The sequence below is a fragment of the Meriones unguiculatus genome, chromosome 6, assembly GCF_030254825.1.
Source record: "Meriones unguiculatus strain TT.TT164.6M chromosome 6, Bangor_MerUng_6.1, whole genome shotgun sequence".
Taxonomy (NCBI): domain Eukaryota; kingdom Metazoa; phylum Chordata; class Mammalia; order Rodentia; family Muridae; genus Meriones; species Meriones unguiculatus.
In genome coordinates, this window is record NC_083354.1 from 51,428,520 (window position 1) to 51,456,149 (window position 27,630).

The following is a 27,630-nucleotide window of genomic DNA, read 5'->3' on the forward strand; positions in this document are numbered from 1 at the left end:
TCAATTTATATAGATTTTTAACATCTCCTAGAGACTGACAAATCAAGCAGATAAAAAATGGTAGGAATATAGGTATCAACAACACGATAGCTAATGTACCCATGATAGAGGTTCAACTTTTAAAATAATATTTTAAAATATATTAAAACTATATATATAACATATTAAAACACATCTAAAATCACAAAGTCTGAACAAATTCTACTAAAGTCTCAATAGCAAAATACCATATTCTGTTGCTGTGATCCACACATGGCCAAGGCAACCTATAGAAGAAATTTTACATTTACTTGGGCTTACAGTTGCAGCAGAATAAGAGCCCATCCTGGCGGCACGCACAGCAGCGGGCAGCAGGCACACCAGCAGGAAGCAAGCTGTTGTGAGTTCATGTCATAAAATGCAAGCACAAGCAGAGGATGAACGGGAAGTGGAAAAGGCCTGCTTCAAGTAAGGCTCCACCTCCCAAGGTTCCACAGCCTCCACAGCCACACCAGCTGGGGGTCAATTATTCAGACGGCTAAGGCTAGGGCAGATGTTCTCGCAAACCACCACACCACTGCAGGCACGCATACCCACCAGAACTTACCGAATTTTACACTTCATGGACACTTTCTGTTAATTACACATCAAAATTGCTTTCAAACAAATGTGTTTTAAATGCTTATGTTTACATAGTTCTATAGATAAACTAGAAACAACTGTAGAACTTTTAGTTTTAAACAACTAAAATCAGAAAAGGTAGACATGACAGCAAGAATCTAAAACTATTCCTATCAAGGCGACTGTCCTTGATGGCCCTGAAGCACCTCTAAAACCCTCCTGTCCCCTGAAAAAGGATTTGAGAACTTCTGCTTTAAACTGTGAGCTTAAAACTAGCTGCCAAAATCTAGGTTATTATACCCTTTCAAAGATTTTATTATGTGAGTACAGGCACCTATGGTGGTCTGAGGCAGGAGGCACAGGATCCCCTTAGACCTAGAGGCACAGGCAGCGGGGGGTCACCCAACATGGGTGCTAGGCACCAAAATATGATCCTCTGCAAAAATAATCACTCTTAACTGCTGAGCTGTCTCTCTAGGCCAACCCCATCACAATCTTTCAACTGCATTTTTTTCTTTTGTTTTCAGATATTGTTAAGACCAGGTCTGCTGGTACATGCCTATAATGTTATCACTTGGGGGTGGTGGAAAGAAGCTCAGGAGTTCAAAGTTAGCTTTGGCTATAGCGAGTTCAAAGCCAACCTGGAATACAGAACAACCTGTCTCAAATGTGTCCATGCACATGAACATATTACAAGTGCATGCACACACATTATACACATGGGCTAGAGAGATGGCTCAGTGGCTAAGAGTGCTCTTGCAGAGGCCTGGAGTTCGGTTCCTAGTACCCGCATTGATTTGTTCACAACCACAGGTAACTCCAGGGGATCCAGCACCCTTTTTCTGAACTCCGTGGGCACACACACACACACACACACATACTTTTAAAAATTAATAAAAGTAAATACTTTTAAAAATTTTTAAAGGACTTCCAATCCTCACAAAAACTTGAGAGTAACTTAATCAATTCAGAATGAATAAGCAAATGCCGTTTCTAAACAACCTCATCATTCTACAGATTATGGACTAGTTACAGTGGTTTCTCAACCTGTGGGTCACAACCATTTTGGGGGCCCCAATGACCCTTTCATAGAGATCACCTAAAATCACCGGAGAACACAAATATTTCCATTATGGTTCATAACAGCAAAAGTATGGTTATGAAGTAGCAGTGAAAATAATTTTATGGTTAGGGGTCACCACAACAGGAGGAAGTGAAATAAAGGGTTACAGCATTTGGAAAGTTGAGAACTACTGGGTTAGTTTTCAGAAATTTAACTACAGGTTAACAAAGCATTTTAAAATAACAAAGAATTTTAAAGTAAGAAAGATCCTCAGGTGGTATTCTATGTCATCAATAATTCATATATCAACCAGTAAGAATGGCATTTATAAAAAGGAGGATATGGGGTAGCCTAAAGTAGCTGGTACTCAAGGATGTGATGCAGAACCCGACTCCAAACCCCAAAATCAGCCAGGATGTTGAGAACAGAGAGTAAGTAGAAGACATTAACAAAAGGACTCTTTTGTGAAATGCAGTAAGGAGTGTCAGCCTGGGGAGAAAATATGGCTTGTTATTTGTGAGGCTTACAAATGAGCCACTAAGGAGGCTTACATTTGGAAATTCTTTATAAAAGCTTTATTTCTGGTCTTCTTTATAAAAGGACATTACATAGTATTGCAAATAAATACACAGAAAGACTTGTACCTAATCATCTACTTGACTTCATGATTAACTTCCTCTCTTAATACAAAGACAAAAAACCTCTTCTCTCTTGGCTTCTTGCTTTGAAAGGGCAACAGCTGTAAGGGTATCTTAACAGAATATGCCCCTTAGTTCTTGCCTGGGGAGCAATGGCTTCCTATTGGTTGCGCTTAGAAAGCAACTGGGATTCTTTTTTCTCTGACCAAAAGGCCACTAAACCTTGAATTTAAATACAACTTTCTATAATTTGCAATCTCTCGCTCAGTCTTCTGTTACACACAATCGCTTCCTTAAAATAACCATTACATTTTAGAGCACCCGAGCATGTAAATGATTATGGGATTTAAAGTTAATTTACTATTTTAATAACTTAATAGCTAATTTCTATTAAATAATAAAAAAATAAAAATTATATGGATTGAGAATGACCCACTGGTAAGAGGATGAATTCTGAGAGCTGATCCATTTTAGAACCTTGTCTCAGGATTAGTCCTTTAAAATACTTTAAATGTTAAGAATGCAATTTACACAGTAACAATGATTTGACTTGTTTTCAGTATGAAAGTACTTTTAATTTCTTTACTGCAGGTACAATGGCATCCAAGTCATCGATTTCTGTAATAGAAAAAAATGAAAATTATAAAGAGTAATTTTTTCTAGTGAAAAGCTCCTAGAAATGAGAAGCTCTACACAGAAGTAAAAATCAAATACAAGAGCAGCAATAGCAGCAAGTGCTCTTGTGCACACGCAGTCTTCTCCAAGATCTGCGGTTGATGACCACTAACTCACACAGGTGTTTCACAGGGCATCTGTGATGTCCCTTTGACCCTGGCATTATTAACACATCCAGTGGCTGCATTTATGAAACCCTGGTCCCTCTCTAAATCTCTGTACAGTTACATGTGTAAGCCAACATGGGTCCCAGCATGCATGACAGACAGACACAGCTCTTTTCTGGGTCTCCACCTGAGGATATAGGAATTGATTTCTCCGTGAAGAACAGTGATCCTTCATGATTCTTTTAGTCTCAAAGTGGAGTGCTCTCAGGCCTTCTTCTGGGAGATTTATCCAGTAAGAAGTGGACACCGTAGAACAAGCGTTAGGGGTAGGGTTTATCCTGTTCTGGACTTCCAAATAGTTCAGTTCTTTGGTGGATTCTTTCTGAGTTTGATTTTTCTTCTAAGGTGTCAGATTTCAGCGAGCCTAAGCCAGAATTCACTTTCTAAGGCTCTTTCTCTCTGAGGAAGAAAGTCCTCCCTTAGCCGGGTACCATCCCCACTAGCAGGGTCCAGGTGGCAGAGCCTACATCTTTCGAGCTGATTTTGCTTGCTCAATTTATATATATATATAAACAATGCAGAGCCAAGAGTCTCACAGAATAATGCTATTTCTCATGAGACGGTACCAAAACACGACAGTCCTACAGGGCTGGAGGGATGCTGGCTCAGCAGTTAAAGACACCTGCTGCTCTTGTAAGAGGACCTGGGTTACGTTCCCAGCATCAACAATACGTGACTGTCTGCAACTAGCTCCAGGGGATCCGGCCACCTCTTCCGGCCGCCACAGGCACCTGCTTTCACATTCTGCACATGCATCCATGCAGGCAAACACTCATATAAAAATATTTAAAAAAGAGAAAAAAAGATAGCTCCTATCTCTTTATAGGCTGTTTTCTATTCTGAATTAACTCTGTGTGCAAGGCAGGTAGTACTTTCCAGACACTTTCCAAAGACCTAAAGTAAGACATGAACCAGTGCCTAAGAACACCCCTCTCCTAAACCCACTGACATCTTAAGATGAGAATTCAGCCACCATCAACAGAGAGCTCACCTAAGAGTTGAAGAAGATCATTAGTAAAAGCTCGAAACGCTGGAAAAAATTCCTCATGTTCTTCCAATTTGTTTATAATGCTGTTTAAAAAATACACAAGTTTACAAAAGTCTGCAACTTAGGGTTTTGCATTCGTTAACAGATAGTTGCAGACATAACATTTTCAAAGTGAGAGGAAACTATTCTACTAAATTGAATATAAAGTTAATTATAGCAATCCTTCCTTTTTGAGATCTTTAATCATCTAATACCATTTTTCCCTTTTTTAAAAAGCACCTTCTTCAGAGCATTTACTAAAATAGGCTTTCTTACCCAGTATGCTATTAAACATTAAGTACTGGTGGTCAGTAAAAAGGGTAGAAGGAGGGGAGAGACCAATAGTGAAAAACACCAAATATGAAAAAAAATCTCAACTGCCAGGTTATATAAGGGCTCTTCCTGGAATACCTGCAGAATATATGGATAATATTATATATAATGTAACATATATATATATGTTTCCTTATATTTTGCAATATAAAATTGGGAGTGAAAACTAGGAAAAGTTGCTGAAAGTATAACTACAATGTCTCAGGGGCTGAGAGCAGGGGTTACTGGAGAGAGAACCCTGAGTTTCATGCATAGTAAACACAAGCCCTACAGTCTATATCTACCTTAGCCCCAAAATTTATTTTTTTTAAATATCAGGTTTAAGGCATAGAGATAACCTAGAACCCCTGCACAGATGTAGCCCATGGCAGTTCAGTGTCCAAGTGGGTTGCATAGTAATGGGAACAGGGACTACCTCAGACATAATCTGATTGGCCTGCTCTTTGATCACCACCCCCTGAGGGGGGAGCAGCCTTACCAGGCCACAGAAGATGACAATGCAGCCACTCCTGATGAGATCTGATAGACTAAGATCAGAAGGAAGGAGAGGAGGACCTCCCTTATCAGTGGACTTGGGGAGGGGCATGCGTGAAGAAGGGGAAGGGAAGGTGGGACCGGGAGGGGAGGAGTGAGGGGCTTATGGGGGGGATACAAAGTGAATAAAGTATAATAAAATAAAATTAAAAAAATATCAGGTTTATATTAGTGGTACTTAGTCTTTTTTTAAATCCTTAATATTTATCCTCTAAACAAAAAGATATGATTAGCAATTATTAAGTAATTTTGGTAGTGTTTCAGAAATAAATTATAGGTTATAAACCAACTGAAGAATTGGTTATAATGATTTTAATTTCTCCATATGTAAGTTCGTCTCAGGGTGAGTTTAGAGTTCCCAATAGCCTTATGTGAGCTTATGGGCCCCGATAATTTTTATGTTGAGTACAGGTGACATTGTCTCTATCCGGAAGGATGTATGACTCTTCTGGTTTATAAAGTTGTTTTTAAAAGATGTGGTAGCACACACTTTTGCTCCCAGCACACTGAAGGCAGAGGCAGGCAGATCTCTTTTAGTTCAGGGTCACCTGTCTAAACAGAGTTCCAGGACACCTGGACCCTGTCTCCAAAAAAAAAAAAAAAAAAAAAAAAAACAAACTGCCACTCCAAACAAGGAAGGTAATAACACATAAAGCTTTGGAAGTCTTTACTCTTTACTATATCAAGTGTCTGGATACATTTCTAACAAATACCTTTGTAGGTCTTCAGGTCCTAATACTTTTTTAACCTGCTCATTCACCTCCTCCTTAATTATCTTACACAATTTTCCAACTGTGCTGACCACCATATACAATGAGGATGAACTGTCTGCAAAAGAGAAATGAAAGTATAGATGTTTAAATAACTTCCAAAATCATCTATCACATCCTACTTTGGTTACTTGTTTCATTTTTTTTTTTTTTTTTTGTGGCAGAAGGGATTAAGATTCTTTTTTTTTTTTTTAGTTTACACATCTGTGTGTCTGTGTGAGCACGTATGTGGGTGTGTGCACCCCTGAAAAGGCAGAGCCAGAAGACAGCACTGGGTATCTTCCTCTCACCACCTCTGCCCGTTTCTTCAAGACACACTATCTCCTTGAGCCTGGAGTGCACATTTTCTTGGCTAGGTTGGAAGCCAGAGGGCCTCAACAGCTCTCCTGTCTCCATTCTCCTCAGAGCTGGTAACAAGTATTCACAAGCATCTGGGTTGGGATCCTAACTCTGAACTCAGGGTTGACTGCAGAGAGTGTGCTCTTAACTACTGAACCACTTCCCAGCCCTGGGGGGGTTGCTTTAAAGCCAGGGTCTCATGAATCCCAGGCTGACCTAGAAGTTGTTATGTATCAAAAAAATGATCTTCAACTTAAAAAAAATTTTATTTGCATGTATGTATGAATGTGTATGTATGTGTACATATATGCTTTTGCATACATGAAAACCAGAAAAGGGTGTTGAAGTCCTGAGGGCTGGAGTTACCAGCGATTTGGGGGATGTCTAGATTGTTATAGGGGTGCTGAAACATAAAACCCATTCTTTACAATTTACAGCAAGGGCTCTTAACCACATGTTGAGGGTTTTTTTAGTTTACACATGCTTGTGTGTCTAAGCAAGTATATATGCATGTATATGGGTGTGTGCACCTCTGAAAAGGTAGAGGCCAAAAAGGCAGAGCCATCTCTCCAGCCGACACTGAACTTGTCATCCTCCTGCCTCTATCTCCTGAGGATGTGCACCGCCATGTCCTGTTTATGCACTGCTGAGAAGCAAACCCAGAGTTCATGCATGCTAAGCAAGCACTCTAACAGCTAAGCTATATCTCTGCCTCTGGTTTTCTTTATTTATTTTTTGTTTGTTTGGTTTTCTTAGTGTGTGTGTGTTTAATTAATAGGAGTTTTGTGGGGTCTGGTGGTATACACTAGTAATCTGAGTACTTGGGAGATGAGGGACAAAGATCAAGTTCAAGGCCAGCTTTGGCTACAGCAACAGCAAGGAAACACTCTCAACCCAAACCAAACCAAACCAAAAAAAACCCCCAAAACCTAATTTTTGTTAATTTATTAGGAATAGTTCTTTTGTTGTTGTTGTTTTAAGATGTGTTTATTATGTATACAATGTTCTGCCTGCACATACACATACCCACCAGAAGAGGGAACTAGATCTCATTATAGATGGTTGTGAGCTATCATATGGTTGCTGGGAATTGAACTCAAGACCTTTGGAAGAACAGCCAGTGCTCTTAACCTCTGAGCCATCTCTCCAGCCCAGGAATAATTCTTAAATGAGTATCCCAAATGACAAAGGGTCATCACCTAATTCTAAGAGCTCCTGAATGTTTCTCATAGCGTTGTTCATCTCTCCGAGCCTGGTATATACTTCATTCATTCGGGGATAGACTCCGTTTAAAGACGGCACGTCAAATAGTCTTTGGAAGTGAAAAACAATAGCTTGCAAAGTCTGAAAGTTTGGCGTGTTGCTGCTCTATATGAAGAAGGTGAAAAAGACAGTTGACAATTTGACATATTGATTAGTTAATATAAACCTTTAAGATGAGAACAGTTATATCAATATCGAGTGTTACCTCTTTCTTGTTTTCAACTTCTTCCAACATAGTTTCTACCACCACCAACAGATCTTCTACTTTCACACCTTCATTTTCAGCTGGTTTCTTCAAATTATGCCAAGGTATCAGTTCTGCAGACAGCATTTTTAAGGACTTATACAAATCCTTTACAACAAAAGAAACTACATGGCATTATTGATTATAGAATAGTTTACACGATAACACCAATAACATAGTAACCAAGGTGGTCGGACGATACATATCTATATAATGATCGTTAGTATTTTTAAAATACCATTGCCAATTTAAAACAAGTCTGAATTCTCTAAGCAATAATGTTATTTAAATAATTATATTGTTTTTGTAAATTATTTTATTAGCACTGGAGATAGCACAGGCCCTCCCTCACATAAACAAGGCAAAAGCTTTAGACTGAGCCATATCCCTAGCCTAGGTCTTAAATATTTTTGTAGTACTTTTGAAATGAAATTTATATACCAAGATACTAATATACAATTTGACAGTTTTCATCTTTTCACAGTGGTACAAAACCTCGGAATGGACCCCCTTCTAAGAACTGCCATACCCACAGCTAGAGAGACGGCAAACAGTAAGAGCACTTGTTGGTCTTGCAGAAGACCCATGTTCAGTTCTCAGCATCCACTGATAATTCACAACCATTCATAACCCCAGTTCCAAAGAACCTAATGCTCTCTCTTCTGACCTTCACAAGAACCAGATATGCAAATGGTGTACAAACATACATACATGGAGGCAAAATGTTCATACACATATGAAAAATTATATGTGGCCAAATATTGACAGACAACTTTTGAGAATTTCCTGCATTTATTGTTGATGGGAGTGTAAATTAGTAGTCATTATGTAAATTAGTACAGTCTTTGTGTAAAACAGTATATAGAGGTTCCTCAAAAAACTAAAGATAACACTGCCACATAGACTAACAAAACTACATCATATATATATGTGTATATATATATATGTGTGTGTGTGTATATACACACACACGCACATATCAAATTAAAATGAAACTATGTCAAAGAGATGCCAGCTCTTACATATTTACTCAATTGCACTATTCAGAATTGCCAAGATATTAGATGTACAATGTTGGTGTCCAACGATAGATAAATGGCCAAAAAAAAAAAAACACCAGTGTATGTATGGGTCCGTAAATAAATGCACATGCACACAACTGAATATTATCACCATGAAAAGAATGACACCTGTCATTTACTACAACATGGAGAGGAACTGAAAGACATTAAGTGAAATAAAACAGACACAAATACCATGTTCTTCCTTATACGTAAATGTTTTAAAAGTTAGTCTCATGTGGTTACCAAAGCCTGAGAAGGGTTTGAGGAAGAAGGAATGGAGACAGAATGGTTAAAATCACGGGGGTGCAGCTGGGTAAGAGAAATAATTTGTAATGTTCTATATCACAGTATGGTAACTAAAGCTCACAAAAATTAACTATTTTTAAATGGCTGAGAAACTTTGATGTTCTCAACACTGATCACTACTCACTATATAAATTGTCAGTATCCCTCACATACATCTAGTTACGTTTTATTTATTTTGTGTTATTATTTATATGCCTTTAATCCCAGCATTGGAAGGCAGATGCAGTGGAACTCTATGAGTCAAGGTCACCCTGGTCTACATGAGTTCCAGGCTGGCCAGGCTTGCATAATGAGGTCTGTCTCAAAAAGTAAATATGCAAAACAGAAGATTCTATAATATACATTGCTGCATTTCTTTTCCATTCATCTCTCAAACCCATCCTTCTCTTTTAGGTCACATCAGAGCCTAGGATAAAATGTTATCCAGGGAGATGCCTCTCCCAAACTAGAAAGTTGCTACATTATAAAGAACTTTCCATACTAGGCATCAAAGGACTTCATGTGCTTTCAAAGATGGATCCCGAATCTGTAGTGTAAATATTAGAAGCACTACTGAAGGCCAAGAGCTACTTCAATGGCAGAAATAATTAATTCTAGCCAGTTGCCTCAGTGTCCTTATAATATTCCAAGTATAAAGCTAATTCCCTGCCTCCTGTTCAGAGAACTACACAGTGGTAAGACCTCAGTACTCTTGCTAAGCCTTTCTTGGGGGCTATGATCAAAGTGATTCCCTTCTCTACCATACAATGGAGTACAAGTCATCCATATCATTACTCAGGAATCCATCTGTATTGCATCCATTTTTTTCTAGTAATATACTGCATACTTATTTAAAATTTCACATTTGCATATATTTTGTCTGTCCAATTAGTCTGAATTTTATGTTCATATTTTTGTAATACTTTCCCACCTTACACATAGAAAAATAACGCTATCTATGAATTTGGTTCATCCCTTTGTCTCCTTTTTCAACTAGTCTTAACCTTCTGTTAGAAAAGCAAAGGCTGCTTCTCATCTAACTCTTCTGAAAAAGAGAAAAGTAGGGTTAGCACTGTTATCTCCTACAGGGAGAACTGTGCCAAGCAGTGAGTGGGAAATGCCACCGTTTCCACAAGTCATCTCTATTTCACCCTTTTCTGAGAAACTAAAGAAACGTGGGCACATAAAACAGTGTATTAATCCAGCACTGTCATTCAGTCAAAAATGCTTGTATATTATATAGCTTTGTCTAAACTCTAAAGAACAAAGAAAATAAAAGTTAGGCTGAGTGCCAAGATTCTTCCATGAGTCGTATATGAGATATAATTTTATAAGTTAAAAAAAACTCAAGCCATGGGAGTTGCATTGAATCTGTAGATTGCTTTTGGCAGGATGGCCATTTTCACTATGTTAACCCTACCAATCCATGAGCACGGGAGATCTTTCCATCTTCTGATATCTTCTTCAATTTCTTTCTTCAGAGACTTGAAGTTGTTTTTTTTTTTTTTTTTTTTTTTTTTTTTTTTTTTTTTTAATACAAGTCTTTGACTTGCTTGGTTAGGGTCACACCAAGGTACTTTGTGGCTACTGTGAAGGATGTTGTTTCCCTAATTTCTTTCTCAGCCCTTTTGTCTTTTGTATACAGGAAGGCTACTGATTTTTTGAGTTAATTTTGTATCCAGCCACTTTGCTGAAGGTGTTTATCAGCTGAAGGAGTTCTCTGGTTGAATTTTTGGGGTCGTTCATGTATATATCATATCATCTGCAAATAGTGATACTTTGACTTCTTCCTTTCCAATTTGTATTCCCTTGATCTCCTTTAGTTGTCTTAATGCTCTAGCTAGGACTTCAAGTACTATGTTGAAGAGATATGGAGAGAGTGGGCAGCCTTGCCTTGTCTCTTGAGATCCAGCTATACTACTCCTAAGCATATATCCAAAATATGCTCAAGTACACAACTAGGACATTTGTTCAACCATGTTTGTAGCAGCTTTATTCATAATAGCCAGAATTACGAATCTGAAAATAACCCAGATGTCCCTCAATGGAGGAATGGATGCAGAAATTGTGGTACATTTACGCAATGGAATACTACTCAGCTATTAAAAACAAGGAAATCATGAAATTTGCAGGCAAAAGGTAGGATCTAGAAAAGATCATCCTAAGTGAAGTATCCCAGAAGCAAAAAGACACACATGGTATATAATCACTTATAAGTGGATACTAGACCTTTAATATAGGATAAACATACTAAAATCTGTAAACCTAAAGAAGCTAAACAAGGAGGATCCTGGGTAAGATGATCAATCCTCACTTAGAAAGACAAATGGGATGGACATTGGAAGAAGGAGAAAACAGGAAACAGGACAGGAGCCTACCACAGAGGGCCTCTGAAAAAAAAACTCTACCCAGCAGGGTATCAAAGCAGATGCTGACACTCATAACCAAACGTTGGGCAGAGTGCAAGGAATCATATGAAAGAAAGGGGAGTTAGTAAGCTTCTGAAAAGGACAGAAGCTCTACAAGGAGAGCAATAGAACCAAAATATCTGGGCACAGGGGTCTTTTCTGAGACTGATACTCCAACCAAGGACCAAAGTCCATTCATGGATATAACCTAGAACCCATGCTCAGATGTAGCTCATGGCAGCTCAGTATCCAAAGTGGATTTCCTAGTAAGGGGAACAAGGACTGTCTCTGAGATGAACTCAGTGGCTGGCTCTTTGACCACCACCCCTCCTAACGGAGGAGCAGCCTTGCCAGGCCACAGAGGAAGACACTGCAGCTACTCCTGATGAGACCTGATAAGATAGAGTCAGATGGAAAGGGAAGAGGACCTCCCCTATCAATGGACTTGGAGAGGGGCATGGGAGAAGATGAGGGAGGGAGGGTGGAATTGGGAGGGAATGAGGGAGGGGTTACAGCTAGAATACATAGCGAGTAAAATGTAATTAATGTAAAAAAATCAAAGTTAAATAAAAAACTCAAGCCAGGTGTGGTAGTGCACTCCTTTAATCCCAGCACTCAGGAGGCAGAGACAGATGGATCTCTGTGAGTTTGAGGCTAGCCTGGTCTACAAAGCAAGTTCTAGGACAGCTAGGGCTACAACAGAGAAACCCTGTCTTAAAACAAAACAAAAGGGGGTTGGAGAGGTGGCTCAGTGGTTAAGAGCACTGGCTGCTCTTCCAGAGGTCTTGAGTTCAATCAATTCCCAGCAACCACATGGTGGCTCACAACCATCTATAATGAGGTCTGGTGCCCTCTTCTGGCCTGCAGGTGTATATGCAGACAGAACACTATAATAAATAAATAAATTTTTAAAACAAAAACAACCCTCTAGTTGTTCAGGACTATAATTTTTCAATCCAATGCGAATACATTTAATAGTTGATTGTTGACTATAAACTTTTCTAGAGATTAGACAAAGAGAAATAATCTCAGTTCTGAGAAAGGAAAATAAAATGTGAAGACAGGGAAAATGTTCCCAATTAAGAGGAAAACAAGACTAAAACATTGCATCTGAGCATGTGCAGAGGTCAGGAAATACAGAGCACAGATATTAGTAGGAAGGAAATGCAGAATATGGAGGGGCTAAGATAAATCCTCTACAGATCTGAATGACGTAAAGTCTAAACATCTACAGTAGGATTTTAGAGGAGACAAGCTTATCAATAACAACAAATTCATAGGATTAGAAATATGTAAGGCTGGACATGGTGGTACATGCTTTTAATTGTAGCACTCAGGAGTCAGAAACAGGTAGTTATCTGTGAATTCAAGGCCAGCCTGTTCTATATAGAGCATCCCAGACCAGCCAGAACTATACAGTTAGCCTCTGTCTCAAAAACAAAACAGAACAAAACATATAAGCAGCAATATTCCAATTTTAGAAAAGTGTATTTTTTTTAGCTTCACAGTTATGAACAAGGGCCAAGTTAAGCAGATTTTCAAAACATATAAAAATATTCAGCTACTTACCTTTAAGGATGTCATTTCATCTGCCCACATTTCTATTATAGGAATGAGGTGTTCAAATCCACAATCTTGAATATCTTTATTGAAGTTTTTAGCTCCTCCCTTACTCTGTGTATAAATAATTACTGGAGTTCGTGGGTTGTGAATAATTGAATTGATGCTGCACAGCACCTGTAGACATGGACAGTATTTGTAGTTAAAATGTTTGTCTGAGTCTGACAAAGTAAGTATGTGAAAGAACTGTGTCAGATGCCAAGAAAACATTTTCAGACATTTGTGAACACTGTGATCATGCAGTCTTAGCATAAATGCATAAATTCTAAGGAAAACTAAGTAAATTTTTAATAATTTATGTTTGAAAGCAGTTACTACTATAATTCACACATAATAATAACCATATAGATGTCCTTGCCTAAGTCTCCACATTTCCCTGTCTCTTCATATTTAAGCTAAGTATTGTACTAAAAGGGACTTTTTACTTGTTTCAAAATTTCAGTTGAAATTCCAGGTAAAGATAGATATTAATAAAACCCCACACATTCTATAGAGAAGTCCAGGCCAGCCAGTGCAATAATTCTTTTTTTTATTTGATTATTTTTATTTTTATTTATTACAGTTTATTCACTTTTTATCCCCCCTGTACCTCCCTCCCTCCTCCCCTCCCAATCCCACCCTCCCTGTTCCCCCGCCAGTGTCCCTCTCCCAGTCCACTGATAAGGGAGATCCTCCTCCCCTTCCCTTTGATCCTAGTCTATCAGATCTCATCAGTAGTGGCTGCATTGTCTTCCTCTGCGGCCTGGCAAGGCTGCTCCCACCTCAGGGGGGGAGGTGATAAAAGAACAGGCCAATCAGTTCCTGTCAGAGACAGTCCCTGTCCCCATTACTATGGAACCCACTTGGACACTGAACTGCCATAGGCTACCTCTGTTCAGGGGTTCCTGGCCATCTCCATGAGTGGTCCTTGGCTGTAGTATCAGTCTCAGAAAAGATCCCTGTGCTCAGACTTTTTGGATCTGTTGCTCTTCTTGTGGAATTCCTGTCCTTTCTAGGTCTTACTATCTCCCACTTCTTAAAGTATTGGAGAGATCAGGGATACAAGGCACATACCTAAACATTGTAAAGGCAATATACAGCAAGCCTATAGCCAACATCAAACTAAATGGAGAGAAACTTAAAGCAATCCCACTGAAATCAAGGACAAGGCAAGGCTAAGGCTGCCCACTCTCCCATATCTCTTCAACATAGTTCTCAAAGTCCTTGCTAGAGCAATAAGACAACTAAAGGAGATCAAGGGAATACAAACTGGAAAGGAAGAAGTCAAAGTATCACTATTTGCAGATGATATGATAGTATACATGAGTGATCCCAAAAATTCAACCACAGAACTCCTTCAGCTGATAAACACCTTCAGCAAAGTGGCTGGATACAAAATTAACTCAAAAAATCAGTAGCCTTCCTGTATACAAAAGACAAAAGGGCTGAGAAAGAAATTAGGGAAACAACACCCTTCACAATAGCCACAAAGGACATAAAGTACCTTGGTGTGACCCTAACCAAGCAAGTCAAAGACTTGTATGAAAAAAAACCCTCAAGTCTCTGAAGAAAGAAATTGAAGAAGATATCAGAAGATGGAAAGATCCCACATGCTTATGGCTTGGCAGGATTAACATGGTGAAAACGGCCATCTTACCGAAAGCAATCTACAGATTCAGTGCAATTCCCATCAAATTACCAACACAATTCTTTACAGACCTTGCAAGAAAAATTCTCAACTTCATATGGAATAACAAGAAACCCAGAATTGCTAAAACAATCCTCTACAATGAAAGATCTTCTGGCGGTATCTCCATCCCTGATCTCAAGCTATACTATAGAACAACAGTAATAAAAACTGCATGGTACTGGCATAAAAACAGAATGGTGGATCAATGGAATCGGATAGAAGACTCAGAAATAAACCCACACACTTATGGACACCTGATTTTTGACAAATATGCCAAAACCATTCAGTGGAAAAAAGACAGCATCTTCAACAAATGGTGCTGGTCTAACTGGATGTCTACATGTAGAAAAATGCAAATAGATCCATACTTATCACCCTGCACAAAACTAAAGTCCAAGTGGATCAAAGACCTCAATATAAAGCCAGACACACTAAACCTGTTAGAATAAAAAGTGGGGAAGAGCTTTGAACTCATGGCCACAGGAGACAACTTCCTGAACAGAACACCAATAGCAATAATTCTTAACAAATGCTATAAATCCCAGAGACAGGACTCTCTGAGAATCTGTCTAGGATTTCCAGTTAGGAGGAAACACTGCTCTTTCTGCCCAGGGAGAGCTATGGCAAACAGGTGATCTGAGAATCTGACCTCTCATGCTGGCTTAGAAGCACGTGTCTGTCTTGTGTTCATTTATAAGTGTTTTAACATTCCACTTCTATTACAAACTCATCTATTAATATCAATTAATTTTAAAAAATAATATTCTTCTCCAATATTTATGAATCAAAGTGGGGAAGACAGTCCTGCTTTTTGTTTTTTCTTCCCTGATACAACCATCAGAAAGGCAGTGGGTAAACTGAGGTGCAGGGACTTGCCACTGCCTGAGCTTTAGGAGATCAAAGCGCAGTTTCATTCATATCATCTTTAGATAGACATCTGTACGCGTTCAGGTTATGAAGATGGCTGCAGCTATTTCTTGTCCTTGCTTTATTGTATCTTTGCAACATGGCTTGCAGGTTCTCCCGTCAAAATGTAGAGATGTTTTTTTACCCTTTGAATCTGGGCTATTCTTGGGTATTGCTTTGGTACAGAGAATTTACTGAAAGGAATATTGTGCCAGTTTAGGTCTTTTTAATTTTTTTATTAATCAGTTTATTCACTTTGTATCCCAGCTCTAGCCCCATCTCTCACCCCCTCCCAACCCCACTCTCCCTTCCTCTTCTCCTCCTATGCCTCTTCCACTGATAGGGGAGGTCCTCCTCCCCTTCCATCTGATCCTAGCCTATCAGGACTGTCTTTCATTGTCTTCCTCTGTGGCCTGGTAAGACTGTCCTCCCCCCCGCCCCCAGGGGGAGGTGATCAAAGAGCCAGCACTCAGGAAGAAACATAACAAAATTTAAAAAGGACAAACAAACATCTGTCAATCTAGCAAATGTCAAGAAAACCAAAAAGTAGAACAGGAAACCAAGTAAAAGCAGTAAGATGTCAACAATAAAAGTGAAGTAAGAGCTGCTCTCAACACTCACGATTAATTCTCTTTTAAACCAAGACTCTCAAATTGAGTCCTGAGAGCAAATGAAAGAACCCCAGTGCCACACTCATAGAGAAAGAGCTAAAGTAAAAATTCTTACAAAGTTGAATGGATCTCATTCACAACAGAAAGTCACTAAATACCCAGAAAACAAACCTGACAGGAAATACACATGAACTAAATTTAAAATATGCAAAACTTTATGGAAGACTATAAAAGATCCCCATAATTAGAGATGTGTTCCTGAATGAGAGGATATAAAACTGTAAGTTATCATTTCTCCAAATATCAAATGAATTAAATATTTCAGTTCATTTTAATAAGTGTTCTTCCAGAGAGCAGAAATTTACTCAAATAGTATAAAAACTTACTATGAAACTACAGAAGAATATGGAACAGACAACAGAATCTAGAACAAATGCATGCATTAACAGAAATAATATATGACAAAAGTAGATCAGTAAATTAGAAAGAAAAATGATCAATGAATGACAATTAACCCAGTGTACACAGAAGGCAAGTAGAATGAGCATAACTAAAGACAGATGGGAAATCAGCTAATTAAAGGGCGCATGCTCAGACTGACAAGGGAAACACAATTCTGCTCTGATAACTGAGATGAAGAATTAAAGGACTTTAAACAGGCATGGTGGCACACACCTATAATCTCGGCACTCAAGGAGGCAGAGGCAGTTCGAGATCAGCCTGGTCTACAAAGTGAGTCCAGGACAGCCCAGGGTACACAGACAAACCTAGTCTCGAAAAACCAAATACATACATACATACATACATAAATGTATACATACATTACATACATACATATATGTATGTATATATATCAGAAGGCAGAGGCAGGCAAATGTCTGAGTTTGAGGCCAGTCTGGTCTACATAGCAAGTTTCAGGACAGCCCAGAACTACAGAGAGAGACCCTGTCTCAAACAAAAAAACAACAACAAAAAAAAAAAAAACAAAAAAATAAGCAAAAAACATGAAAACTCAAAATCCTTTGGGGAACCAAAATGTTTAAGTGCAAGCCCACTTATTCAATAAACTACTAGGCTTAGTTATTCATCTATTCAATAAACAATAAGGTTAATTTTCACATCATCTAATTTAAGCCATGTAAAGATCTGAAGATTTACTTATATAAAAATTAAAAATACAAACAATAGAACAATAAAAGGACAAACAGCTTAAACAGAGAGAGGAAAGAATTATAAAAATCTTACACAATAGTTACACAGTATTTATACTGCACTAGTTATTATAAAGAGGATATGACAGGGTTATAGGAAAATATTGTCTTAGTTTTCTGTTGCTGTGATGAAAAACCCTGAAAAAAAGCAACTTAAGGGAGAAAGTTTCTTTTTGGCTCACAGTTGCAGAGAGCTCTATTCCCTCGCAGCAGGAAAGACCTAAGAATAAGCAAGGAAGGCACATGGCAAGGCTGGAGAGCAGACGACTCTACATCCACACTCAGGAAGTGGAGAGTGAGTAAGAAACAGGGCCTGATCCCAGTGACTCACTTCCTCCAGCACGGCTCCACCTCCTACAGGATCCACAGCCTGACTGCAGACCACATGGTCAAACACATGACCTAGAGGGGACATTTGCACTCAAGTCATAACACAATGCCATTGCATAAGGGATTTGCAGATTTAGGCGTCCATAAGCGTCAACCAATACAGATACCGAGAGTTGTACAGACAAACATTCCTTACATAGGGATAATGTATTACACTGTAGTTAAAACCAAAGACCATCACAGACACCAGTCTTTGCATCAGCTATTCAATACCTGAAAGTACCTCTGGTCAACTAGAGCCTTTTGATGGCTGTCTTTGCTGGGCTCATCTTTTTTCTCCGTGTCACCAGTCTTTTTTTGACCAATAATCTTTTGTAATCTAAAGGAGAAAAAAGAAAAATCAAGATAACAAAAAATGCTTTCTTAGATAGGAGATTAAAATGATTAAACCAGTGATCCAACTGGCCTCCCCAAAACCTAGGTCTTTTTACTTGTATGTGTGCATGCACATTTGTGCAAACTTTAAATATGCATGTATGTAAAATGTAAGCCATACTGCACTGGAAAAGTTCCTTCCAACAGATCACAAGTTAGACATAATCTCTGAAAACATAAGGGATCTCTGAGACCACAAAGTGTTTCTGAGTATTTCCAGAGGGCAGGAGAGGGGGTGTCTTTCCACCGAATGCTCCCATTTTGCTGTTGCTTTCAAATGGATTTGACCCTATCCAAGTTCACATCAAATTCTCCCTTGCTGTGCCTCCTAAAAAACTGCAATGATTGACCCTTAAGAGTCTTAAGGAAAAAATGGTCCCCGCCCCCACCCCCAGGCCTGGCCAGAATACCAGCTAAGTGACTGGAAACCCTGGCCTCCAGAAGCACTTTAAACTCTAATACCATCAGCCCATTCAATCTGCTTTGCAAGCAAGAGGAAAAATAGGCTGAGATCCATATGTTTAATTGTTCTTTTTCTTGAATGCTCACTCTGAATTGGCCCAGTCATGTACAATGGACCCTCATACTTTCACTGTGATTTGGTCTAGTCAAAAAAGAGGAGTCAGAGGCCAAGAAACTTTCAACCTCCTAAAACTTTCTGAACCTCCTAAAAATTACCAAATCCCCAAACTCAGGAGCTGTCCAACATGATCATTTCACCCCTTCACAACTTCTGGTTACCTAATCCCAATCTGCAGCCATTTAGACAGTGCAGAGCCCTCCCCCACTGCGGAAAGGCTGTCCCAGGTAGCCCTCTTTTCTTCCACAAGAGATGTTTTCAAGTAGGCAGATCTCCAGAGGGGAATCTGGGGCAACCTATGTGTGCGGCTCCCGTCCTCTGCCTGAACTAAAAGAGAGACAGGAGCTTTGTTGATGGCGCTGCTCTGTATGTTTCAGCCTTTGACCAGTAAGAACTTTATGTTCTGGCATGCTATTGTCAGAATAAACTGACATTTCCAGAGAGGTGAGTGGGAGATTAGATGTCCATGCTGGAAATGACTTCTACACCTCCAGGGAAAAAAGGATATCCTCCAACTTTCACTGGTTACAAGGCAGTTCTAATCCAATCTTAAATTCAATCCTGGGGATCAGAGAGATGAATGGACTTATGGGTACTCCTTAACTGCAGCCTAGAAGATCTCAGAAAGTCAGCCCTTAAACTATACCTAACTGAATACAATGTGTCTCCCATGATGTTCTTCCAAAGATTTCAAGAAGCTATAAAATGCATACTAACACAGAACCATGGTCATAGGCAGAGATCACCTAACATGATAAATGCCCAATTTGATTAGCCCTAGTTATATTTAGAAAGCTCTAAACATTGGTGTTGAGCCAGGCAAGCCATTGGATAATTTGGTTCAAGCTGTAACACTGGTCTCCTATAACTGGTACCAGGAGAAGGAGTGGCAAAAAGGATTAATGTCAAAGGAAACTGCTGATAGCTGCGCAGATAAACACAATTAGGGTTGTTATATGTTTCTTATGTAGGCAGGAAGGCCATTTCAAGCAAGAATGCTCAGAGACAAATGCCTCCCCCAGGACCTTTCCCTAATGTAAGGATGATCACTGGAAGATCAGATGCCTCCTACATCAGTGAGAGGTCCCAGGATCAATCCAGCTTGAGGAGTCCTGAGAAGTCTTTACAGTGGAGGAAAGTCAACTCAATACCCTCATCAACAAAGACACTCTGTGTCCTCCCTTTCTCCCCTGTGTCCGATTCTCCCCTAAAGTCTATTATTTGGGGCTCTTTGGGCCATCCCCTTCAGCATTATTTATCCAACCTCTTGCCTTTAATGGGGTGAAATCTATTTCTGTCATTTTTTTTTTTTAATCTCCCAAACTCCTGCCACTCTTTAAGAAGATCAAGAAATCTCCTGGCCAACCTCAAAGTCAAACTTCTTTCCTCAAGACATTACTGTCTGCTGCTAATAGAATCCAAAACTGTTCAAATAGCATGGACAAATGGGGACCTGACAGGGAAGGCTAGGATCCTTCCCTATTATCCCGTCATCCCTATGGCCACTCATTTCAAAAGTCCTTTCAATTTTCCACATCAGAGATAATTTCCTTTAAAACCAGAAGTTAGGGAAGAGTTCATCACCATAATTAAAATATTAAAGAAACAGGGATCATTAATGAAATGATCAGTCAATATATTACCACTATTTTGAGAATAACAAAGGGATTCCGACAAGTGAAGATTAGTTCAAGATCTTTGCCTCATTAATGAGGCAGCGGTCCCTCTTTACTTTATAATTCCCAAGCCCTATACTCTCCTGATTGGGATTCCTCCCTGCACCATTCATAGCTCTGTATTAGTAACAATGGTTTACTTTGCATTCCCCCACACACCAGTGGCAAACTCCCTCCGCCTTTGAGGAGCTACTCAAAGAACTGGATGGTCACATGGACTATGCTCCTGCAAAGGTCTCAAGGCAGCCCACACCTTTTGGAGCCAGCCCTTTACCATCCTGGACCATTCCAACACATGGATGGTCTTCTGTATGAGTTCTCCAAGGAGATTATCCCTTGGGCCACAGACCCTCTCCTTAACCTTCTTACAGAAAGAGGATACAGGATAACATGGGATAAGGCACAATCAAACCAGAATTGCTTATCCTGGTCATATTCTAGAAGGAGGAACCAGAGCCCTAAGGTCAGAACAAACCCAACCTATCCTGTCCTTCCCATTTCCCAAAAAATCTAAAATAATTGACTCCTAGGAGTCACAGAATATTATATGATTTGGATCCCAGGATATAGTAGATTGAGCATGTCTCTCTTTCAAGGAGTTTCAAGAAAATGGAAACACAAGGCTATACTCAGATTGAATGGACCTCTGAATCCCAGCTGGCCTTTCAAAAGAAAGAAGGTCTTAACTGGAGCAGCTCTGGAACTGTTCACCCAACCCAACTTTAAACTCTGTGTAAGGGGGGGAGGAGGAGGGAGAAGGGAGAGAAAGGGAAGAGAGAGGGGAGAGAGAGAGGAGGGAGAGAGAGGAGAGAGAGGAGAGGAGAGAGAAGGGAAGGGAGAGGAAAAAGAGAAAGCCTTAGGGACAATACACAATTTCTAGGTCCCTAAACCAGTAGGACACATAAGAACTAGATAAAGTGGCAATATATATAGACAGCTTAGCTCTCTTTGTGTTGTAGCCTCAGTAGGACTTCTAAGTACCAAGGCTCAAAAGTTTATCTTTGGATGCCCCACCCTGTCCACACCCTGAATGAATTGGGGCATTTCAATTCTAAAGGGCACTTAGAGCTATCTGATAGCTGACCGCTAAAATACCAAACCTTCGTGGTAGGCAGAGCAGGTGTTGTTATTGTTTTTATTATTTTGTGCAAAAAGCTTAATTCTGCCACTTTCCTGCCAAAAGGGGGAAGATAACCACTTCATTCAAGCAAAATGGTCTTAACAAAAACCTATGCAGCCCAGCTGATCTCCCAGACCAACCTTTACAAACTCCTAGCTTGGTAATCTAAACAGATGGGAGTTCTAGCTACAGATATGCAGGGTATATAATAGTTACTACTTTTGGTACCCTTGACTCACAGTGACTGCCCCAGAAGTTCAATGCTCAGCTTGCCAAAATAATAGCCCTTACCAAAGCATTAGAATTATCACAAGAAAAAGAGTCAGTATATATACAGATTCCAGGTTTTCTTGATTTTTTTATGCCCACAACAATATGGAAAGAAAGGGGTCTACTGAAGACAGAGTGGAACCCCATAAGACATCTCAAGAGAGAGCCTTAAACTTCTGGGTACAACCCTATTGCCCTGCCTGGTATCTGTCAAGAAACTACTATCCTAGACATCAAATAGGAGGGGATCTTATAGCTGAAGGGAAAAGGGATGCAGATTTGGAAGCCAAGAGCTAGCTGGGTCATGAGAAATGCCCTGTTCTTTGGGAAGAATCCCTGCTACCCCCTAAAAGATACAAATATTCCCCTGAAGAAACAGTCTTTGGCTGTCATTTTGACCATAGAAGATGTTGGCTCTCTCCCACTGACCAGTTGCTATTACTAAAATCTCACAAAGTTTTAAAAATCCCTTTACTGGATGTTATCATTTAGAGAAGAAAATGTTCTTCTAGCCAAGGAAGTGTGGCAAAAGATGTGAAATATGCCAAAAGATTAACCTATCAAAAAGGTACCTTCAAGTCCCCAGGGCCCCAAAGGCAAGGAATCTATCCAGGAAAAGAACCAGAAATTTTACTTCATTCAAATGCCTGGAGGACCTAATTCTAACTTTTAGTGAATGTCTTCCTGGGCTGGAGAGTGGCCCTTCCATGTCAAACACAAAGGGTTGATTTTACTTACATAAATAATTCCTTGATTTGGATTTTGTAAATCCTCCAAGTGACAACAGATCTGCCTTCAAGGCAAAAGCCACTGAAAGCCTAACTTCTGAAACTTTAAAAAGTCAGATTCCCCTACATTGCACCTAGTGTCAGGCAAACTGAAAGAGAGGCTAATGAATTTCAGAGAGGTATTTAAAGAAGCTCATCCAGGATACCAGATCTCCTTAGATTAAATTACCCCTATACTTCTAATCAGGCTTAAACACCCTAACTGTTAGGGACTAAGCCTGTCTGAGGCACTATATGGCAAGCCATTTCTTACCAATGACATGGTGCTGGACCCAGAAATGGCCAGGCTAATTTCCCCATGTTATTCAATTAGCAAAATTCCCGCAACTGCTGTCAAGAACTTCAAGCCGGGCTCTCTAGAACAAGAGACTCCCCTTCTTCTACCCTGGGGACTCAGTTAGGATTCCTCACTGGAATGGATGTCTCAATCGCCCACTGTGAAGAGCCCATATCCTGTTAGTTTATCCTCATTTATAGCAGCATGAACAGCAAAACTGGATGCATGGATCCATCACACTAGTCTCAAGTATCTCCTGATACTCCTAAGCTATCAGTCGATCCTGAGACCACGATGACCAGCTCATTCCAGTCACCCTTGTGAGCCACTGGGGATCTTAAACTGCTCTTCAAACAGTCGCCTGCCAACCGAAGATAAGTTTATATGAGTGCAAAGCAGCAGCATGCAAAGCCCCACTGGCTGTAGCTTTTAGTTTATATCTCACGTGTCTCGTTATGCCTACCTTACTTTGCGGTGTCACTTCCCCCATAATTCTGGATGACTCCTAAAATCACCCTGCTTTACTTCCAGATGATTTTTTTTTACTACTCTAACACCCACTCTCCTCACATTCCAATATCCCATCCAGAACCTAATTTTTTTCACTCAAGTTCACAGATCTGGAAAAAGGCTTCCACCACCCTCCAAAAACAAGCATTCCTTCATTATCCGATTTGAATCAAATACAGGACTGCCCCAATTTTTGGAGTAGGAGGGAACTACTCTAGATCTCTATAAAGAGAACCATTTTTCAAGGATCCTTTACTTTATATCCGAAACTCCAATCAATAAAGCGATGCCTTTTAGGAATCCCTTTAACACAGACCAAATAAAACATCTAGTCCTTTCTCTTTCGCTATGGGAGAAACAGGTAATTCCTACTAGACAGCAGTCTCACTATTGTTTTGCGATTAACATTCCACCAGAGGCCTCTAAAAACTGGGCAAAAGTATGCAAGATCCGTTGTTACACCACTCACTGCCCTTCAAATTCCCTACCCTGTAGCTTTGGATGGATTATTGAATCCCCAATAACTAAAAAGTCACATGGTGGACCCACATCCCAATGAGTTCAAATACCATCCTTCAGCCTAGAAGGCTCTGGGAATCTTTACGGCACACTCAGACCTCAGCCTGGGAGTTCACTTGTAGTAGGTTAAGCCTACACTGGAACATTTTGAGATTTTGGGTCCATACCCATTACCCTAACTGTGCTCAAGCTACTGCATTTCAGTGGAGCCAATACTCTGGGTGGATTTCCCAGAACTGGCCTACAATCAAAAAGAAGAGAGATCCTTTTGGTAAGCTGATAGGACAAGTTAAATGGGCCACAACAGAGGGGAGTCAGTCTCTAGAAAAAGACTCCTTCTCTTGAATAAGACACAGGGTAGAGCTACTATTTCAAGAGAAGAGTGGAGGATGAGAGACACTCCCAAAAGAAAACTGTAGCCCAAAAGATTGGCTAACTTATACTAGGCAGGCCTTATAAAATTACTCTCTAACCCACAACTGGGAAAGGGCCTGTACCCTAAACTCAACAGGGACTATAATTATGCTAATGCAGATGGAATCAGGATTAGCTATGGGACAATGGCCAACCATCCTTAATGCAAAGCCACATGGCAAAAACCTATGGAAAAAGCATGGGGACCTCAGGCTCTGGAAAAAAATTACCACTAAATGCAACATGAGTCTTGTACTCTAACTGCCCAGGTTCCTAGATTAAATAAATCTACAAAGTATCCTATTGTACAATTAACTGGGCTCGGGGAAACTGAAGAGGATAGTTGCATAATGCTCACTGGATGAAGATGGGCAATCCTCCAAAATGAGTCTAGGTGGAACTTTATCTTTATCTCTCTCTGGGTGTGAACAAAAACATGATGTTTGGCTATGTCCCCAAAAGAAATGGAACTCTGATTTTTCTCAGGTCTGGTCCTTAGTCTTAATTCCAACTAGATATAATGTACATGGGAAAGGGAATATTTTGCTGGCAGGGTATATAGAATGAAACTAACACTATCAGACTTCTCCTATAAAAAGACAAAGCACTCCCTCACTCACACTGGAGTTTGGTGCAATACCAAAGAAATCAAACAGATCTACATAAAATCTACTAATAAGCTACTAATACCTATGATAATCTTGATGCTAAAGAAGCATCTTCCCTACAGCTAAAACTAAATACACCCCATGACATTAAAATCATGAACGCACAATGGCCCACAACTCAATTAGATTTGGCAGGTAGGTAATAAGGCAATCAAATTTCTCAGAGAGGCCAATAGGACAGACCACGATACACTTAACAATGGACAAAGGAGGGAATGACATCCTTGAGGTCGTTAACACCTATGACCAACCATGCCAAGGTTTTGGGGCTGGCTATCATGTATGTTTCCCTCATCGGTGACCTTTCCTGAGATGCAACAGACACTCCTCCTCACCACCTTCATTATAATGCTCTTAATCTTATTTTATATATGTTCTAGATGCTACCACAAATACCTGGAACAATGAAAGAAAGCAATCACATCCTGGAAAGAAAATGGCAGGCCAATCCACCACCACATGAACCTTTCTGCTGTTTTATAACTCTGCCCATTCTGTCAGCAGGAAGCAGCAATGAGTAGCTGACTAATCCCCTGATGGCAGTTAGGGTTACCTCTTTGGAGAAATAATGAAAGAAAGAAGTTAGGTAGTTCCCTTGTTAGGTAGATAATAAGGGAAGAAGAGCCCTGGATAAAGTTAATTCCGAATATCCTAAAATGGACGTTGGATATCATAAAGGGGCCACAGACAAACTTTCTATTCCAACATGCCCCACATCAGAGAGCGGGTGCTTGTGGGGACATGCAGACAGTATAAGGCATGTGGACAATGTCTCCATACCTCATGGATCCAGAGCCCCAATCCAAATAACAACCCAACCTGAGTCCTGAAGCCCTTCACCCAATCCCTGAACTGAAATATGTGTTGTCAGAGGCTCCCAGTCAAACTGGTAATGGAGGTACTATACTAATTGAAAGATAACCTAGACGCCAGGACCTCTCCTTTTGAAGGGCTCTGTTCTCAGCTGCTACCCTCACTTTGATTAAAATATCAGCTCTGTTACACTTTGGATCCTTTACTGATTTAACTGGTGGGAAAAAAGCTTGACATCATATAAGGCTTGTGGTGCCCCTGCTCACAAAGGCAAGCCCTTACCATCATCACCACCATTATCGTTGTATTCATGTTCTATTGAATTGCCTTACCCAGTTTTTCATGACCCTTCTCTCTTATGCCATCTCCATAGGGTCGGAGACCTTTCCTTATTTGGCTTACCATTACAACTCCCATGTCTAAAATGCCACAAAGATACCAGGAAGTACTACTGGATAGCCAAAACACACACAAAAGTAGGGAAAGTCACTGACTAAATGCAACCTTTCCAAACCTTCCCCTAGAATTCTGTTTAGTTTTTCTCCCCAAATTTAAGTGGATTCACAGTGAATCCCTCCTTGCCCTTGTCTGCCTTCTCACTGTGACAGCGCTACCATAGGAAGGAGAAAGAGCAGTTATCACTGAAAAACAAAACATGTGTACTAATAACAACCGAATTAATCTATTTAAGGCATTTGCTAGCAGTTTTCAAAATAACCCACTCAAACCTTCACAGATTACTTCTTCCAGTCCTAGTCTTTTCAATCAAAGCATACACTAGTCTCACAGAAGTACCATCGCCACTTGGGATCACCATTTTAATAATACCCAAGACCTTCTTTTCAAAGCAGGGGAAGGAAGTAAAAGCAGTAGACAGGACTGGCTCACTGTGTGCTTCCTGGTACTTTTAGTTTTTAAGTGGCAAAACATACTAAAATTTTCAGATCATGTCTCTTCAGAGACACCTCAATGGTACATTTTAGCCTACCATGCTCAAGGCCCTGTGTTGTGGTTTATGATATGTAAATATGTTAAAATTGTTAAAATTCCAGGTTGAGATATTTAGTTTGTCCACACCTGTTAAGTCTCTCGTGGGGAGCGTGGTCTTTGCCAGGCTGAATTAGTTGAATTCTGAGGACTTTGAGGGGCATAAATGGCAGCCCAAAGGAAGAAGGCGTGGCTGCTTGGAGGAGGACTGCTTGCTGCTGGTTCGTCCTGCTGCTGCATTTCCTGTTTGCTGATCTGCTGGGTACCTGGACTTCTGGACAACTGATATTGGTATTGCCCCCAAAAAGAATCCTACGACCCTACCCAGCGGGAAGTAGCAGAGAGAACTGCGGCCCTGTCTCAACTAACCTTTTCCTCCTACCTGGTATTGGGGGTTGGAAGGGAGGTAGGAGCGTTTAATAACCCTAAATAAAGTAAGCTTGTTAAAAATAAAAATCAACAGCCCTGGGTTCAATCTCTAGCACAAAAATTAACACAAAACTTTTCAGATTGTGACTAGCTACAGTAAAAATAAAGGATCTGCTATCTGTAATTTCACTGTTTCTCTTGCAATTTTTCCATTTCTAAAGGTATTTTCCATTAAAATATTTTTTTCTTTTCTTCCTATTCATTTACTGTTATTTTTATTCAACTGAGGTAAAAATAAGGCCAAGTCCAGGCCCAGAAGGACGAATATTATATGCTGTCTCATATGCAGTTCCAAACTTCAAATCTTTTGTGTATTTAACTTGGAACAGAAGTGGGAGCCAGCAAATTAAAGGGGTCCTTTGAAGGTGACACAAATCAAAAGAAAGA

The 27,630-nt window shown here is 39.9% G+C and overlaps 1 protein-coding gene across 5 annotated transcripts in view; it reads right to left on the reverse strand.

The window, feature by feature from the left end:
- Positions 1 to 2,215: 2,215 nt before the first annotated feature.
- The window catches only part of Cep70 (centrosomal protein 70), a 53,033-nt gene continuing 27,618 nt past the window's right edge, over positions 2,216 to 27,630 (reverse strand). For all 5 annotated transcript variants that reach the window (XM_060385453.1, XM_060385452.1, XM_060385449.1 and 2 more), the window contains 7 exons: positions 18,031 to 18,136; positions 12,980 to 13,147; positions 7,615 to 7,761; positions 7,346 to 7,514; positions 5,751 to 5,865; positions 4,135 to 4,214; positions 2,216 to 2,919 (listed from right to left, as the gene is read on the reverse strand). In XM_060385453.1, coding sequence (XP_060241436.1) covers positions 2,858 to 2,919; positions 4,135 to 4,214; positions 5,751 to 5,865; positions 7,346 to 7,514; positions 7,615 to 7,761; positions 12,980 to 13,147; positions 18,031 to 18,136 — 847 coding nt within the window. In that variant the 3' untranslated portion in view covers positions 2,216 to 2,857. The remainder of the gene's footprint in view (positions 2,920 to 4,134; positions 4,215 to 5,750; positions 5,866 to 7,345; positions 7,515 to 7,614; positions 7,762 to 12,979; positions 13,148 to 18,030; positions 18,137 to 27,630) is intronic.